Source organism: Mastigoproctus giganteus, chromosome 7, assembly GCF_048544385.1.
Source record: "Mastigoproctus giganteus isolate SK-2022 chromosome 7, ASM4854438v1, whole genome shotgun sequence".
Taxonomy (NCBI): domain Eukaryota; kingdom Metazoa; phylum Arthropoda; class Arachnida; order Uropygi; family Thelyphonidae; genus Mastigoproctus; species Mastigoproctus giganteus.
Window position 1 is genome coordinate 58,235,863 of NC_143581.1, and position 18,103 is coordinate 58,253,965.

Sequence of the window (18,103 nt, forward strand, 5' to 3'; positions counted from 1 at the left end):
AGAATACCGTTGATGGTTTCCAAACCACAGAATACTGTAGTAAACACTAGTAAATGGAAGAGTGTTTATACCAGACTGACTGGTACAGTTCCCAGTACTCATATTTCTTTTGAACTTGCAAATCAACAAAATGTGGATGAGGTAGAACACATTCTTCAGTCGGTACAACGTAGTCCTACTATTAGCACAGAATTTCTATGCATATTGGTGTTCCACAGACAGGAGAGTGGCAAACATTACATGAGCGTAGTTTGTATGATATACAGTGGGTGCAACACCTTCAACCAGGAGACGATACCCAGCAAATGGAATTTTGTCGGCGGGTAAATGCTAATTTCCGATTAATTCCATTAATACTGTTTAGTGATAAAGCTAATTTCACCTGTGATGGTATCAACAACACCCGTAACTCTTGTAGGTGGTCAGGTGAAAATCCACATGCCACTGTAGAAACAAATTTTCAACATCGCTCTCTGTAAACGTGTGGTGCAGTATCATCAACAATCAATTAACTGGGCGTGTTGTGTTAGAAAATAGCCTTACAAGCCCATTTACATAGAATTTTTTTTTTTTTTTTTTTTTTTTTTTATGAGAACCCCAAACACGAAAGGTATCAAAACCTATAGTACTTAGTACCGTGCATGGGTTGAAGGAGAAGTATGGGGAGAGGGGGATGCCGGAAACTTTGCTCTGCAAAACGAACTTAAACTACCATTGGAGGATGTTCCCTTGGCTACAAGGATTGGTATGTACTTTCACCATGACAGAGTTCTGTACGTTATACAATATCTAAATCGAACTTTCGCTGAACGATGAATCGGCCGCAGTGGTCCCATTCATTGGCCACTAAGGTCTCCAGATCACACGCCGTTAGATTTTTGTTTGTGGTGATCGGTGAAAAAGGCAGTATACAAAGAAAAGGTGAATACAAGAGACGAATTGCTTGCTTGCATTTTGGATGCTGCTGCCCTCATAAAGGAACGCCAAGATGACCTCAGAAGAACAAGTCATATTACCAAAAGAGTTACAAAGTGCATTGAGGCTGGCAGTGGGATTTTCCAACATTTATTGTGAACTATAAAAAAATTTGTCAATTATTTGTGTTTTGTATCATTCAAAAAAGGTAAAGTGCAGCCATTATCAACCCACTGCAGGATGGAAGCCGCCTCAACAATTCATGCTGAGGGAAATGGACCATAATCTGCCACGCTGGTCCAGTGTGGGTTGGCAGATCGACCGTATTCAGCAGTCAAGGGCTTGAACCCCGGTCTACTCAAAGACCATGTGCTACTGCACTCCCGCTCCTGACCACTCGGCTACAGAGTCTTTGTATCATTCAAAAAGTCAATAAATACAAACAACATTTGTGCGCACCAGATTCAAAGAGCTGTATCTCCAAATCCATTGAGAATTGGAGACATGTTTATATGAACTTTTTTATTCAGTACAATCAATACTATAACCTCCCAAAATATTTACTGTTCCTCCTGAATCACCCTATAAATATACTTTCCAGTATCCTAATTATTTAAAAATTTTAATTGAAGTTAGTTTTTTGTTACTTCGTTAGCAGGCCACCCAAAACCTAAGAACCCATAATAACTGTCAACCACTGCAGTGTTTGTTATATTCAGAAAAACTGTGTTTATGTTCAGTTGTGTGTTCAACTGTGTTTTTGAATACTGAAAAACTTTACAAGTAGTCCTAGTGCATTTAAATTTTCCAACTGTAATATTCAAAGGAGTGAAAACAGTACCTTTTATTAATACATCATTCCAGTTACATAGGAACCATAGGAAATAAAAAGCATGTACAAAACACTGCCTGGAACAGTACCATGTATCCAAAAAAACAAGATTACTTTTTCTGGAAAGAAAATACAACACAATATTTTATTATTGTGTATTACATTATTATTACAATTAAATTATTTATATTTAATTGAATTATTTAGATTTATTTATAATTATGCAATTATATTAATTACCATAATTTCCATACAACTTTTAACAAGACAATTTAAGAACATCGAAATATTACAGCAATCTGCTCCTGTTTTGCACTCCATTAAAGATAACCAACTGTAATAATTAGAAGCATTATTACGCCATATTTCAACAAATTATTCAGTGTTGTAAGCAGTAGCATTGTTAATGTTACTCAGTCCTCTCAACTGTGTGCTATTCAAAGCAATATACGAGGATCACAATAAAGTTCCCCGACTGGTGCAAAATAAATTCATTTTTGAGCTCCTTCACACTTTGTGTAAAAGAACACAAAATGAAGGAGCTCAACATGATTTTATTTTTATTCAAAAGGTAATCACCACCTGAGCAAATGCACTTATTACACTTCAAAACTTTTCTGAAAAGAGTAAAGGCTTCCAAGGAGATGATATCCAGTTCCGTGGTTATGTTTTTTTTTTGTTATGTCCTCAACATCCTGAAATCCCTTTCCTTTGAGAGCAGTTTTCACTTTGGGAAAGAGGAAGAAGTCTGCTGGTGCTTCATGGCACAAATTTTGCACAAGCATTCCTTTTCCCTTTACACTCCTGCCAATAAAATCCATCCCAGAAGTTCTCTGTAGTATTGATGTTAGAGGTCTGGACTGGTTAGTTCAACTTTGATGATCATGTTCTCACAGTCCACCACAACATGAACAGTATGATATGGAGCACTGTCCTGCTGATACAGGTACTACTGGCCTTCCCCCAACACACTGACATTAAAAGGGTAGTATGTTATTTTCTAGGATATCTAGATAGACCCTAGCATTCATGATTTTGTCCAAAACAACCAATGGGCCCAGACCATCTTGCTGTCTCTGCCAAACTTCACTGCCCTGATGATACAATCTGGGCAATGAAGACTGCCCAGATTGTATCATTGTAGCAATGAAGACCATGACTAATCACTCCAAAGACCAATGTCTACCAATCATCTCATGGAGGCACTGTATGTGCTAAAATGTCAATCTGTATTCTGAGTGGACAATTCTTTGCAGGACTAACACGTTGTCATATTCAGAGTTTTCTAAGTCATTTCGTGATTGTTTCAACACCAGTCTGTTTCCATTTGCACATCACATCACCAATCAATGCTGCAGTGATCTTCAACGCCTACACAGCACCCTATTATCATTCCACACCATAACTCCATTGATCACGGTATCTTGCATTCACAATATTACTACTGTCACCCCATGTCAGACAACTATAAATATGCTTATGAGCATATTTATAGTTGTCTCCACATGGTGTCTGGATATTAATGACAGGGTAGGGTTTTACCATGAGTTTTATTACCAAAATTACTTTTATGCAATCCAGCTGCTTACTCATATCCCTTTCTCTAATTAGAAACCATCAAAGAAATATTACCTTCATTCAACTAGAGGGCATGCAAACTTAAAAACAGAACCACACAAGGAACATGCACAAATTGAAATGCAGCTGAAAACTAATTCACATTCCTTTTCATTAAAATACATCAGTAACTGAATATTCACCTGCCCCACATTCCACAAATAACAAGATACTAGAAAACAGCACAACAGCCAATCTACTACATAAAATGTAATGTCATATTACATCTTTGTATTTTATTAAGGTATTCTTGTATGATTAATCTGAAAATGCAAAGTTGTGAAAACAAAAATAAAAACAACTCACACCTGATATTATGATTTCCCTCCAAAGACAATAGCCTACATTGCTGCTTGGCCTCTAATTCTGTAGTTCTTTCTGGAACTATAAAATTAGAAGCCAGGCAGTATTCAGCATTTAATTTAACATTTTTAAAGCCTTGTAAACTTCAATTAGGTGAGTAGGCAGATGCCCAGTTTCTAGAAATTGCAATTTAGAGAACCCCAGTCTTTCTTGGTTAGAATTATCTTTTTACACCCAGACCTTCCAGATCTATTGGAAAGGGTACAGAAAAGAGCTGTACCCTTTACAAAAGATCTATATCCTTCCCAAAATGAGGGTTGCCAAACTTGTTCACAGTATTCCAGATGTGGCTTAACCATTACTTGATACAACAGGATAATCATCTTTGTCCCTTCTGGACAAGTTCTTATATATCATTCTGACAAAACCCAATAGGCTGTTCTAGCAGGTTGTCTGCAATCAAACTGTAGAATAGTAAAGCAGGGTTCCCCAAAATGTGGTCCACCAACAATTTATTTTAAGTATACCTACATAAAATTACCTGAAAAAAAAAATGAAAATGTAATAAAATACCAAATACAGAGTTATACTAAAAATAAATTTAATGATTTTATAATTTATTAAATCTATATCTATGATAACTCTGCTCTTAACAAAAAAAGTGATGCGCTCATCAATTTTATGCCATGTAATTATCATGCATGCATCTGAGGTGACAGACTGCCTGTGCCATCTCTAACTTATGAACCATGCCACAGCCATCAGCAGTCAGTGAGAACCTAACAAGCAGAGTGTACGTGCCTGTTGTTGTCTCATTCCTTTTTGTCACTGTCACCTGTGAAGTGATAAATTTAATGCATAGTTTTTTTAAATAAATATTTATATAAATGTCCTGCCATTTTTAATACGTCCACCTAACAAGTCAAGTGATGTGCAGCCTAGTACAAGTAGAGATAATGGAAATAATATTAATAAATGCCCTGGCAATGGGCAGACTGACAGCATGGAAAAGAAATCCAAAACCTCTTGGGCAAGGTAGTATTATGAAGATTTAAAATTTGGTTTCATCTGCAATAACCACAATGCCATTGTGTGTTATTTGTTTTGAAACGTCAAATGAATGCATGAAACTGTTGAAACTGAAATGGCACTTAGATTGTGTGCATCCAGAATACTCAAATAACCAAGGAATTTTTCATTAATAAGAAAAAGGAATATATTTCATCTAGAAAAAGTTTTGTAAAGACAGCTTCTGTGAGATGTATTAATGAAGACTTGATTATGGCTTCATATGAAGTTGCAAAGCCGAGACAGGACACCCTCATACTATTGGTAAAAAATTAATACTTCCCACACTAAAAGTAATTACACCTCAAAGAAAGTCAACTGCATTTATTCTCCTTATAAAATAATACAGTGAAGCGTAGAATTGTGGAAATGGCAAATAATACTGAAGAAACTCTCATAAAGTGCATTCAAAGCTGTCAATTTTTTTCTTTACAAGTGGATGAAAGTACAGACATAGCAGATAATGCCAATTTAATGTGCTTTATAAGGTATAATTTTAAGGACACCACTAGAGAATATTTTTGTTTTGTGAACCCCTACCAATGAGAATAAGGGCTGAAGAACTTTTTATAACTCAAAGTGGAATCGATTGGAACAAATGTCTGATTGATTTGCAATGGCAGGTTCCCAGACTTTAGCCGAGGGGCCGAAAGGTGGTGCCAGATGGTGAATGGGTGCATTGTAATATTCACAGAGAAGTGTTAGCTGTTAAAAAAAAAAAAAAGCCTTTGGTTTTGAATATAGCTATTCAAGGTGTCAGATTTGTTAACTATATAAAAGCCCGTTCCTTGAATTCCAGAATCTTTATTGCTTTATGCAAAGAATTAGGAAGCAATTATGAACATCTATTACAACACAGTGAAATTTGATGGTTATCAAGGGGGAATGTATTGAAACGACTAATCGAAATGAAGAATGAGTACTTATTGTTTTTGGAGCAGCATCCTCCATCAGCAAAGGATGTCATATTTAAATTTAAAGACAGGTTTAATGATTTTAATTGGTTAATTAAGGGATCCTACTTATATAATATTTTTGGTGTTTTAAATGCCTTAAATTTAAATTTGCAAAGTTATTGATATAAATATTTTTAAAGTTCAGGAACAAGTAGAAGCAGCTAAGAAGCAAATTCATCTGTGGTTACTTTGAGTTGAAAAGGGGAATTATAATTTTCTTCCTAGTTTAACTAAATTACAAAAAGAGTATGTTTGAAATGTCATTCCAGCTGAGATTTCTATGGCAATTAAAAAACACCTCTTGGAATTGAAATCAAACTTTCAAGAAAATTTTCCTCCGACAGCAGTAAAATGTAGATTCAAAACCCATTTACTTTTAATGTGAAACATGTGGAAGAATTGTCTCAATAAACAAGAAATTGATTCTGTTATTGAACTGTCATGTGAGACAGCATTAAAAGTCCGCTTCAATCAGGTCTCATTGATAGATTTTTGGCTAAGTTGCCATGAAGAATATAAACATTTATCAGAAAAAGCACTGAAATTTCTTATGCCATTTGTAACAACTTACAAATGTGAAACCAGATTCTCAACATTATTTATTTATTTTTTTTTTTAAAAACAAATGCCGGAACAGATTGGACGACAAGCTAGATTTGAGAATCAAGTTGATATCCCCCCATTTATGCACCGGAACCGGAAATAGCTCCGGAGCGCACTAGCTGAAACCGTTCATCTTGCCCAAGAACCATGGTTTCAAAGAGGGGATGTAAGCATACACCCTATTAATGGAATTGCTAGCTGCCCCAACACAAATTCTCATGCCATTTACGGTCCCAGAACCCCTCTGAATGATCCGTGATGACAGCATCCTCCGGGGCAGAGACAGGGTGTATGCTTACATTACCTCTTTGAAAGCGTTGTTGGGCGAGATGAACGGTTTCAGCTAGCACGCTCCCGAGCCATTTCCTGTGCAAAAATGGGAAATTCCGGCCTTACTCCCGAGGAACCATGTGACGAGTGCCGTGGATCTACTATTTAAGGATGTGCCACACAGCAGAAATATGCTGTTGAGAAAGGAGATTGCTATCTCCGAAAGCTACAGTTGTTACGGTATTTTATTAATTGTTTTTATCATCAAATTTTATATATTTTATATTTTTGTATTTTATTGTAAATAAAATCACATCAGTTTTAGACTACTATATATTTTATTTCATATGCTCTTATTTTATTTTATTGTAAATAAAGTGTTTTAGTTGCAGGATTGGAATTTGTTTATTTGAATACCGGCTGGTGTAAAGTCTAATTGTTCAATATGAATTGTCCCAGCCTTGTAGGCCTATTTAGAGATATGGAAATTAAAATTCCACAAAGAAATAAGATGTCTAATATGAATAATTAAATTATCACAACTGGCCTTGTAACCCAAGTATTTCAAATTCAAATACAGAATATGGATTAAGTGTGGGGAAGCCTCTCTCACCACTCATGGTGGACATCTTTATGGAAAACTTTGAAGAAAGGCAGCTATGTTTTGTTACTACACGACCCTCCAAATGTATTAAATATGCAGAGATTTTTTTTTTTTTTTGACAAAGAAACAGAACAATTAAAACAATTTCATTAGTATTAAAAAAAAACAGGCATTCACCAAAACAATGTAGAATATTTTCTTGCAACAACCAAGGCAAGGTGCCTCTTGAAGTGACAACTTGCCTAAAAATCTATTGTATTTTATCACTTTTATTAATACCACTTTAGTATTCATTTATTACATTAAAGTTAAATTTATTTTAACTCTGGTGTATACAAACATTTGCTTTCAGCCAGAGAGTAACTGAGACTGTTGAAACAAATACCATCTGGTGTTGTGGAAGTGGATAGTCTAACTAAATTTAAGAAAGAATTTGTATTAATTATATAATGCTTCCACTGACTTCATGGTTTATTACAACAGACTAATTATGCAGATGTTAAAATGATAAAATATGTACAATAAAATACCACGGAGGGACTACGTATGTGTGAAGAGCCAACTATGAATCAGTTACAGCGAATAGGGGGTAGGAAATGATACATGAGACATTCATCAATCAGACCCTGGGAGTATATTGTGGTACCTGTTATTTGTATTACTGATTCACCATCTTTCATCATAGTGTAAGACAATGGCCTCCATAATAAGGTTTCGTTGTGGGACCTCCTGCCGCTATATGGAGGGCTTTTGGTTTGGTTTTTATGGTGCATAGGCAACTAAGGCCATGATGCACCAAGTCCAATATTTAAATAAGATAGAGGTTTCCGACCCACCTAAGACTGCCTCGATAGCATCAGCAAATATTTTTGAATCCTTTCTATTTAAGTGTATACCATCCATGTAGAAGCAGTGTCTCCTGATAGCAAGCACAGACCACTTTGAAAAAAATTTTACCCTGTGAGCCTTGCACAATCTCCCCAGGGCCAAATTGACTGACAAAGCTCTCATATACTCCCTATCATGTCTGGGCAGAACTGCAGACACTTTCAAATTTAACCCTAACTCGTGACTTTTTTTTTTTCAGCATTGACCTGTACTTGTTAAGTAAATCTGCAGATCTCTTACTCTTAAGGTCATCAGTGCCAACATGTACAACAATATCACATTTTGTGCCCTGAAAACAATAACTTGCTCCTGTGTTGCCTGATGCACAGGAGTGAGCGCTTTTGTTGAGTTTGAAAGCTGAGATCTTGATGGGCCCCTCATTAATTTCTTCGAGAGCAATATACCCTACACCCCAAACTCTAACAGATGGCCATCAGAACGCCGAGTTGGTGCCTAATTTCTTCACAGTCTCTGCATCTAGCACACAAACACATCCTTGGCTAGATAATGTCCTGTTCTAGACAGGCTGCAAACATTTCACATTTTGCACATTTTTTAGCCTTTGATGCCTTTGGCATCGGAGAATGCCCCCTTCGGTTTTCCTGTGAACAACAGTACTACCGCTACTTTGTGCTCCCACATCAATACGCTATGATCACTGTCCACCTAAACATTCCTTTACTTGAAGCTTCTTTATTACATGATGGATCACTGCTGATAACTAGACCAAAAGACTACTAGTTCCCACAGGAACTAGTAGTTGTTGGTGACTCTATTGTCGGGGAAACGGGGAACATGCTTTGTAAAAAGGATAGGTGGAATAGGACCAGGGTATGTCTGCCAGGGACAAAGGTTGATGACGTTGTAGAGCGGATATCATCTTTTAAGGGCACAAAAGGTGATATAGTTGTACACGTTGGCACTAATGATATTAAGAGTAGGAGACCGGCGGAATTACTTAGCAAGTACAGGTCACTGTTGAAAAAAAGCCGTGAATTAGGGTTGAATTTGAAAGTGTCTGCAATTCTGCCCAGACACGATAGGAGGGAGTATATGATGAGAGTCTTGTCGATCAATTCGGCCCTGGAGGGATAAAAAAATTCTACCCTTTGTGCAAGGCTCAAGGGGTAGAATTTTTTTTAAGCCTGGACTATACTTGTTAACAGGAGAGATTGCTTCCACAGGGATGGGATACACTTAAATAGAAAGGGTGCAAGAATTTTTGCTGATGCTGTCGAGGTAATGTTAGGAGGGTCGGAAAACTGCTAGTTGGGGGGGATACAAGGACTAATAAATTAACAGTAGCCACTGGCAGAGGTGGAAGTGATTCTTGCACTGCTTCTACTGAAATGAGCAGAAGCCTGAAAAACAAGTTGCAGGATATTTCAGAGACTGCTGGGAGTCATTGCAGTACAAGTAAACACATGGGTTGTGTTAGGGTAGCTAGGAATAAAAACAGGTGCATGTATACCTGCGTGTACTGTTAAAAATGCATTTATTTTTAACCGACTGCCCTGTCCATCGACACTGCCCTGTCCATCGACATCGATGGACAGGGCAGTGTCGAGTCAGTTTGGTGTGACATAAGCATAGGGAAATCAAAATTGAGAGTAGGAGTGTGTTATAGGCCTAATGACTCTGATGAGTATAATAAGATATTGTACAGGGAAATAGAGTGGGCCAGTAAATCAGAGAGTCTTATAATGGGGGATTTTAATTTCCCAGATATTGACTGGAATTTGTGGGTTGGTCACTCACACACTAGCAAGGCTTTTGTGGATTTATTGGATGATTGTTTTCTACATCAGCATGTTCGTGCGGCAAAAAGAGGGAGCAATACTCTTGATCTGATTATCAGTAGTGATTCTTCATGCATTAAGAACCTGCAGATAAATGAACCACTAGGTGGCAGTGATCACAGTGTGTTGAAGTGGGATTTACTCAAGGAGGTAACTACCATCAAAGGTAAAGGGAAGGGTTTTTGTTTTCGTAAAGGTGACTATGATGGTCTGAGACAGTATTTAAATTCTATAGTGGGACCAACTGATGATGTTACCAACAGCAAACTCAAAATGGGAAGCATTCAAGGAACTAATCTTGGAAGCTACCAGGCTTTACATACCAACTAAGAAATATTGTTCAAGGTTTAGGCCTAAATGGATGTCAGATGAACTAATGAGACATGTGGCAGAGAAGAAAAATGCATGGAATACATACAAATTAATGGGTGACATTGAAGCCTATGATAGATATAAGTTGGTCTGTAACCAAGTCACAAAGGAGATTAGGCAGGCAAAGGTAGACTACGCAAAATCCTTGGCAAAGGATGCAAAGAAAAACAGAAAAGAGTTCTTTACCTATTTAAACTCAAGAAGGAAAGGGATGAATCGGATTGGTCCACTGGATATTGATGGTTCAACAGTTGAGGATCCTGCTCAGGTGGCTAACAATCTAAACGAGTATTTTGCATCTACATTCACGCATAAGGAGTTATTCAGGAAGGAGAATGACGTAGGTAAAGTAAACATTGGCAGTGAGCTAGATGATTTTGTAATAACTGAGGAAAGTGGAGGAGAGATTGTTGAGGATAAACATAAAAAAGGCACCTGGGGTGGATGGGATCTATCCAGTTATATTAGAGGAGGCAGCAAAGGAAGTAAGCAAACCCCTAGCCATAATTATGAGAGCTTCTTTGGACTCAGGGGAGGTACCCATAGACTGGAGATGTGCAAATGTAACCCCAATTCACAAAGGAGGCTGACAAGTAATTATAGACCTGTTAGTTCAACTTCTGTTCCAGGTAAATTAATGGAGGCACTGGTTAAAGAAGCACTGCAGGATCATCTAGACAAGAATTCAGTTATAGCTCAGACACAGCATGGTTTTGTTAAGGGCAGGTCTTGCCTGACCAATTTGATTGGATACTATGATGTAGTCACAAAAGAACTGGATGCAGGGAATAACTTTGATATTATATATTTGGATCTTAGAAAGGCTTTTGATACTGTTGCACATGGAAGACTGCTGCACAAATTGGGGCAGTGTGGCATTGGAGGCAAATTGCTGCTATGGATAAGGGGATGGTTGAGTGGCAGAAGACAGAGAGTAGTAATCAATGGACACTGCTCAACGTGGACTAAAGTTATTAGTGGAGTTCCTCAGGGTTCAGTGTTGGTTCCACTGTTGTTTTCGGTGTTTATGAATGATATTGATGATGGTATATCAAGTTTAATGTCCAAGTTTGCAGATGATACAAAGGTTGGCAGGGTTGTTAAGGACACTACTGACGCTATGCTGCTGCAACAGGATCTGGAAAGGTTGAACAGATGGGCTGAGAGGTGGCAAATGAAGTTTAACATTGACAAATGTAAAGTACTACATATGGGAAACAGTAACCACAGAGCAATGTATCAACTCTGCGGTACTACACTGACAGTGGTGGAGAATGAAAAGGACCTGGGGTAATTGTGCAGGCATATATGAAGTTCTCTGAGCAATGCAGACGAGCTGCAAGAGTAGCTCATGGTGTCTTGTCAATGATATACAGGAATTTTTCTAGCAGGGATAAGGAGGTGATTATTCCCTTGTATAAGGCAATGGGTAGGCCACATCTTGAGTACTGTATACAGGTCTGGAGGCCTCATTTCAAGAAGGATGTAGAGCTGCTGGAACGGGTACAGAGAAGGGCAACAAGATTAGTGAATGGAATAAAGGGTTGCTCTTATGAAGAAAGGCTTAAGTTTTGCAAATTACAGAGTCTGGAGACTAGGCAACGGCGAGGTGATCTAATAGAGGTGTATAAGGCTTTGAATGGTTTGAGCATGCTCAATGCCAATGGGATTCTTCATCTTGCTCAGAATAATCACCTCAGAGGGCATAAATTCAAATTGAGGAAGGACAGATGTCGGATAGATGTGCGGAAATTTGCCTTTGGCCAGCGGGTGGTTGGTTGGTGGAACCGACCTCCATCACTTGTTGTTGAAGTCGATAGCCTAAACAAATTTAAGGTTGAACTGGACAGGTATTTCGAACGAACAGAGGGGTGAAATGGGAGTGGTGTGCGTTTTTTTTTTTTTGGCTGATGCTGAATAAACTTGCTTTCTTGCATCATATGCCTCTACTAATGCTAAAAATATTGCTTTCTCTTGTTATCTAACATAATTTTAAACGTTTCTCGAGTGGTTACTCAGTGGGCTGCCAACTCATGAGTTCCAATCAATAGCTGGGAAATTAAAATCGCACATAAGAAATTCTTTACTGGCCCACTGTTTGTCAGTATAGTTGTTCATTATACTCATCACAATCATTTGTCTTATAACAGACTCCAAATGTCACTTATTTTCCCAGCATATATGCCACATCAGACTGAATAAATATTACATTGGCAACCTGTATCTACTGGTTGAACTGTTTTGGAGTCTTATGTGCTTGACTAAAAACATCACTCCAACTTCATGTCATGACTGTACTTTTCTGTACACAACAAATTCAAAATTTTGCAGTGTTAATATCAGAATTACATCATGCTTCTGCTATACATATAATATCAGCATTTGTTGAAGCTAATATAAGTAATGAAGTCAGAAGTATTTGATGTTAACTTGGTAACAATGCTGTTTATCATAAATTTTCACCTAAGGATTCAAAACCATAAATTTGTCCTTTATTTATTATTATTTTTTTTAACTAAAATAAACTTGATGTTTCAGTTTATTTTTTTAAATACCGATTATAGAAAAGTCCAATGAAGCAGTAAAAAAGAATGTTTACACATAGAAAAGTAGAGGACATGACAGATGCACCAAAAATTGTTTCTCATATCCATATTATGCTTGTGTCTGTAAAAATGTGTTCACAGGCTGATTTGCATGTTGCACAGCTGAAAACCCACAATTCGTTGGGTCCATACGCCTACTTGAGATTTGCTAATTACAGCCCTGACTGAATAGGACTTCAGAAACTCCCAATCGTTGATGGGAATTGCACCCAGACATTTCCAAAAGAGTGACAGACAGTGATATATCATGCTGATTAAGATGCTATAGAGGACAGAATAGGTCAATTGTTGCTTTAAAAATAAGGGAAAGAAAAAAAAAAAAAAAGTTTTTCACTTTCCCAGAACTACAGCTCTGTTGCTTTGGCAGCCTGCCTTTCACTACCTGTAAAAACATAATTTCAAGGAAATTCAATACTGAAACATAAGAATACAGTTAGCATGACTGTATTCGTAAGTAATTACTTTTAACACTATTTTGTGCAGGCCAGCACCACTTTGCCAAGAAAAAATGGTTTCCAATACAGTAATTTCATATGTTTGTATAAAATGAGATATTTGCTCCATAATTTAAATGTATTAGTTCACAAAAGGTGTGACACAGTAAATAGTGTATGGCATTTCTTAAATCATCAATAATGTTTAGAATCTGGAGGTCTTTTTTTTTTTTTTTTTCCTTTTTAAAGAAAAATAAGTGCAGAATACATTTTTTCAGATCAGTCTGCCAAAGCACCAAACTGCAGTTCTGGGAAATAAACCCATCCTCTACTTTTCAATGCTTAAACACATTCTGATGCAAAAGTTTAAAAGCATAACTAATATGGAATAAATTTAGTAATCAAAAAATAAATAACACTCAGCTCGAAAACAGCAATCCCATTTTTTGATTTTTAATCACTGATTAAAAATCTGAAATTTACTAGCTTCTAAATGTAGTTTAAGTTTTATGGCAATGGTTTCTGAAGCAATTTTTTTAGCTTTCGCAGGGTAATCAAAAGCATGCAACTGACCAGTGCAACATCCACCATCTTTGGAGTGAAGAATGGCACAGGACTTGACAGATTGCCAACATTGCTACAAATTTTCAAATTGTTTATAGTTCAAGGTTACTACTTGCTTTTACTCTCCCACTAATTACATAAACATCTAAATTTGGCATAAAATAAAGAAAAAAGTTGAAAAATGAAAGTGAATAATAGAATCTAACATAAAAAAAAAAAAAAAAAAAAAATTAAGTATTGATACATATAAGCATTATATGCACTTGTCTTTTCAAGTGTAAAATGGATGAGAACAATAGCCTTATGTGTTATATTTTATGTCAAAGACTCCCATCCCCAGCAGAATTAATTTTTTTGATTTTTTGAAAATTTAAAGCATTAAAAAATATGTATATAGCAATTTTAAATATTTAATTTTTTATTAAAAAAATAAAGTTAACATACAATAAGTAATGGAATTCATTCAGAAGCAATGAAATAATATTATTTTCCAAGCAAAATTCAAAAGAAATCAATCAGGTGCACCACCACCATGTTTATTACACTTAAATACAAAATTAACCAGTTTTTTATTTATTATTTTTTTTTATTATTATTTATTATTATCCATCTGGTGCAAGGAAGCCTGAGGCTTATGCTGCACCAGCCAAAAAAAAAATTTAAGTTACCGAGAGAGCGAGAGAGAGAGAGCATTCCAATGTTTCATTTACATTGAAGGGGTTTTCAAAAGAGTAAAGAGTTGAACATTTTGGAAATACTTCCAAGTTCACGTAGAGAGTTCGAAGAAGTTTTTTCGCAAAAATACTTGAGATAATAATGTTTATTGTAATTTAGTTGTATTTGAAATGCGTAAATAAACAAGTTTTGTTGGTTTTTGTATAAAATTGATACCTTATTTCTGTTTTTTAGCGAAATAGCATTAGCATTAGTTCATTGAAATTAAAATTAAGGGATACACCCAGCATCTCATATACTACACTAAACTAAACTATTACCTAATTACATTTCAGTTACAATTTTGGTATACATTATCAAGTCTGAAAACTGAGAGAACATCAAAAGAAAACCATCTGTCAATAAAGCTGATTTGTGAATAAAGTCATATCTACCATGTATCCACCTCCCTCCCCCTAAATGATAATTTATTTTCATTTTGATTCACTAGGATTATGTGAGGTTAACTCTTTTTTGGTGTCTAATAGAAACGAACATGCATAAGAACGAGCACATCCATCCTGTTTGTAATTAGCTGGAATGTACAAATATCTCTCATACAGCAATCATGAACTGTTCCATCCCTCTGAATGGTAGATGTGGGTATAAATCATTGTTGTTAGTTATTTGGATTTTAGGAGCATTAGCAACTAAGGCCATACTGCTCCAGGATATGCGGTGGTCATTCCCTGGCCTTTCTGCATCCTCCGTATTTGGTGGTGCCGGGCTCGAACCCCGGTCTAATCAAGAAGCGTGTGCTACGCACTGCTGCTCCTGCCCACCTGGCTACGGAGGCGCCCCCTCATTATGATTTGCCCCACATAAATATATTCTGTTGAATTAATACACAGTGGTTTAACAAGTGTCAGTTACTAAACCAGTGATGGGTTTCATAACACAGGATGTTTCAAAACTTTTCAGTTGGATAAGTTTGGGTTCAAACCCAATCAGAAATAGGGGGAATTCTTTAAGTCTCTTCAACTGAACCTATGGTTAGCCAAACCCAAGTGTAGGAAGTAAGGTTTCACAGCCCACAACATGCAAATCGGCCTAGGAACACATTTGTACAGACATAATACAGTATGTGAAATGATGTACCATGTGAATAGGCACATTATGACAAAGGTTGTCAATACAGCAAAAAAATTCCCAAACAAATCAAGAGTACTCATAGGGAAATCACATTACTGATCAGATATTCAACAGCACTTGTTGACTATCTATAAATTCAATTTCCCTAAGAATAACATCTTCTGAAATACTCTGCACCATTAAACACAAAATACTATAGTTTGGTATGTATGTTAATGGTGGCTAATAATTTTCACAGTGACTTACACTGAATGGCTACTATTTGGGCACACCTAGTCTTTTTAAGAAATGAAGTGCTCCTTCAGTAACATCACGTTTGTACCATATGATATGAAGCAGACATGCAGGACAGCTATATGTGTGCAATTCAGTGCAAGAACAGAGGTGCCAAAAGATTTAAGTGACTCCGAATATGGAATAATAGTTGGTATGAGTATCTCAAAATCGTACACAATTGATTTGTACAGAAGGCCAAAGTTGTACACAACTGATTCCAAGAACAAGAGAGCAAATTCTGTAATACCATGAATGAATTTAAATCCAATTCAGCACCTATGAGAGGTACTGAACTGAAATGAGATATTCAGAGTGGAGATCCTCAAACATCTAATTCACAACTGTGGAAAGCAACTGAATCAATACAGACCAGTACCCCCTGTGGCTTGCTTTCAACACTTCAGAGTCCATGTCACAAATCTAGGCTGTTTTGAGGGCTAAACTGGGACTTACTATTAGGTAGGTATACCTAATAAAGTAGCCATTCAATGGCTACTTTATAAAAATTTGCACATTTCGATTTCCTTTTGTCATATCTAATAAGTTTGATGGATTATCACTCATCCATTATACAGATATGACAAAAGGAAATCGAAATGTGCAAATTTTTTCTGCATGAAAAACACGATATGCACTATGAAATTATTCTTTACCTTCTTACCTTGAGATATGCTAACAGGTTTCTTTATCCAATGAAATTCATAACAACTAGATGAAGGATGATATGTGCAAAGATAAAATCAGCAAAAGCCCGTTCACTGTTTATACCAACAAACTGGGTCTTGTTCTGGGGATTAACCTGCAGTCGTAAGCACACTACAATAAATATCAAAGGCAATACATTAATTCATAAATACACTACCCATAATTAAGCAAAGGTATTCAAAACTCATTATACAACACAAGTTATGTTATTTTAATAAAGTAATATTTATAATACTTCAGTGGAAAACAATTACAGCAAAATTCATGCAAAAAACTAGCATCCAGTTAGATTATTTTGGGTCTTTGTTTTATATAATATAACCTTGGGTGTATTATGTTCACTTTGCTACATTTCAAAAACTGTTGTATGTGATGCGAAATTCATAGTCCCCTAGATCTTTCATATATGTCCAAGGGCGAGCAAAAGTACTTGGCAACAAATTAAATTATATTAATCTCTAAAAGCAATGTAAAGTTAAATTTAACTAGTCCAACAATGGCAAACAAATGGAATGCATACCAGAAAGAAATGCCACGAAAGAACAGGCCATTGTCAAGTTCCATGAAAGAACAGGTTATTGCCAAGTTGTGGTCTCAGGTGTACAGAGGACAATCAATATTAACTGTGTACTTTTGTCTGTTGCTGAAGAAAAGATCAAGAGTGTTAGACATGTGGTTTGGGCTTTCAAATAGACAAATCTCTAGGCAGATAAAAAAACTTTCAAATAACTTTGAGTGTGTTTTTTTTTTTTTTTTTAATAGACTTTACAAGACTTTTGTTAATTTTTTTTTTTCTGTCATATCATGCGGAACAACTATGACATTTTTTAAATTTGAAATGCATACTTTATTTCAAGAAAATAAGTATTCATTGAGCAAGATTACTGAGAGTACATTTTTCCTGGAAGTATTTCATACACATTGAAGTATTTTTCACAATACCATTATTTATCCTTCACATGTCAGAATAACGAAATAAAAACATAATAATAATAATCATCATTGCCCTTAGAATATCATGACATTAAGAGCTGAAAGGGAAAGAAGTTAGTTAATGACAGTAATTAAGGTAAGCTACTGCAACAAGTTCTAGAAAACATAGGCAGATGAACTGAGAAACGGAATTTGAAGTTTTAACATTGACAAATACGGGTTACTGCAATCCCAGATTAACATATACCAACTGTGTGGTACTCAGCATACTGGAAAACAAAAAAGACCCGGGGAAATTATGCAGTCAGATATATAAAGTTCTTGGAGCAGTGCAGACAGGCTGCCAGGTCAGCTCATGGGGCTAGGTTCTATGTTTTTCCTGTAAGCTTTGTTTTTTTGGTTGATTTTACTGATATTTTTAATTTGCTTGTAAGTAGCTTTCTTCCTTTATCGACAAAAATCTTCCCTTTTTTTTTTTTTTTTTAGGAAAACCTGACAACCCTAAAAATAATTTGCTACATCTTGAGTAATGCACACAGGTCTGGAGGCCTC

The 18,103-nt window shown here is 36.2% G+C and overlaps 1 protein-coding gene across 1 annotated transcript in view; it reads right to left on the reverse strand.

Moving 5' to 3' along the window:
* Nucleotides 1-1,744: 1,744 nt before the first annotated feature.
* Dad1 (dolichyl-diphosphooligosaccharide--protein glycosyltransferase subunit) overlaps nt 1,745-18,103 on the reverse strand; it is a 35,558-nt gene continuing 19,199 nt past the window's right edge. The window contains exons 2-3 of the mRNA XM_090376912.1: nt 16,575-16,729; nt 1,745-1,866 (exon numbers count right to left, since the gene is read on the reverse strand). Coding sequence (XP_090233038.1) covers nt 16,599-16,729 — 131 coding nt within the window. The 3' untranslated portion in view covers nt 1,745-1,866; nt 16,575-16,598. The remainder of the gene's footprint in view (nt 1,867-16,574; nt 16,730-18,103) is intronic.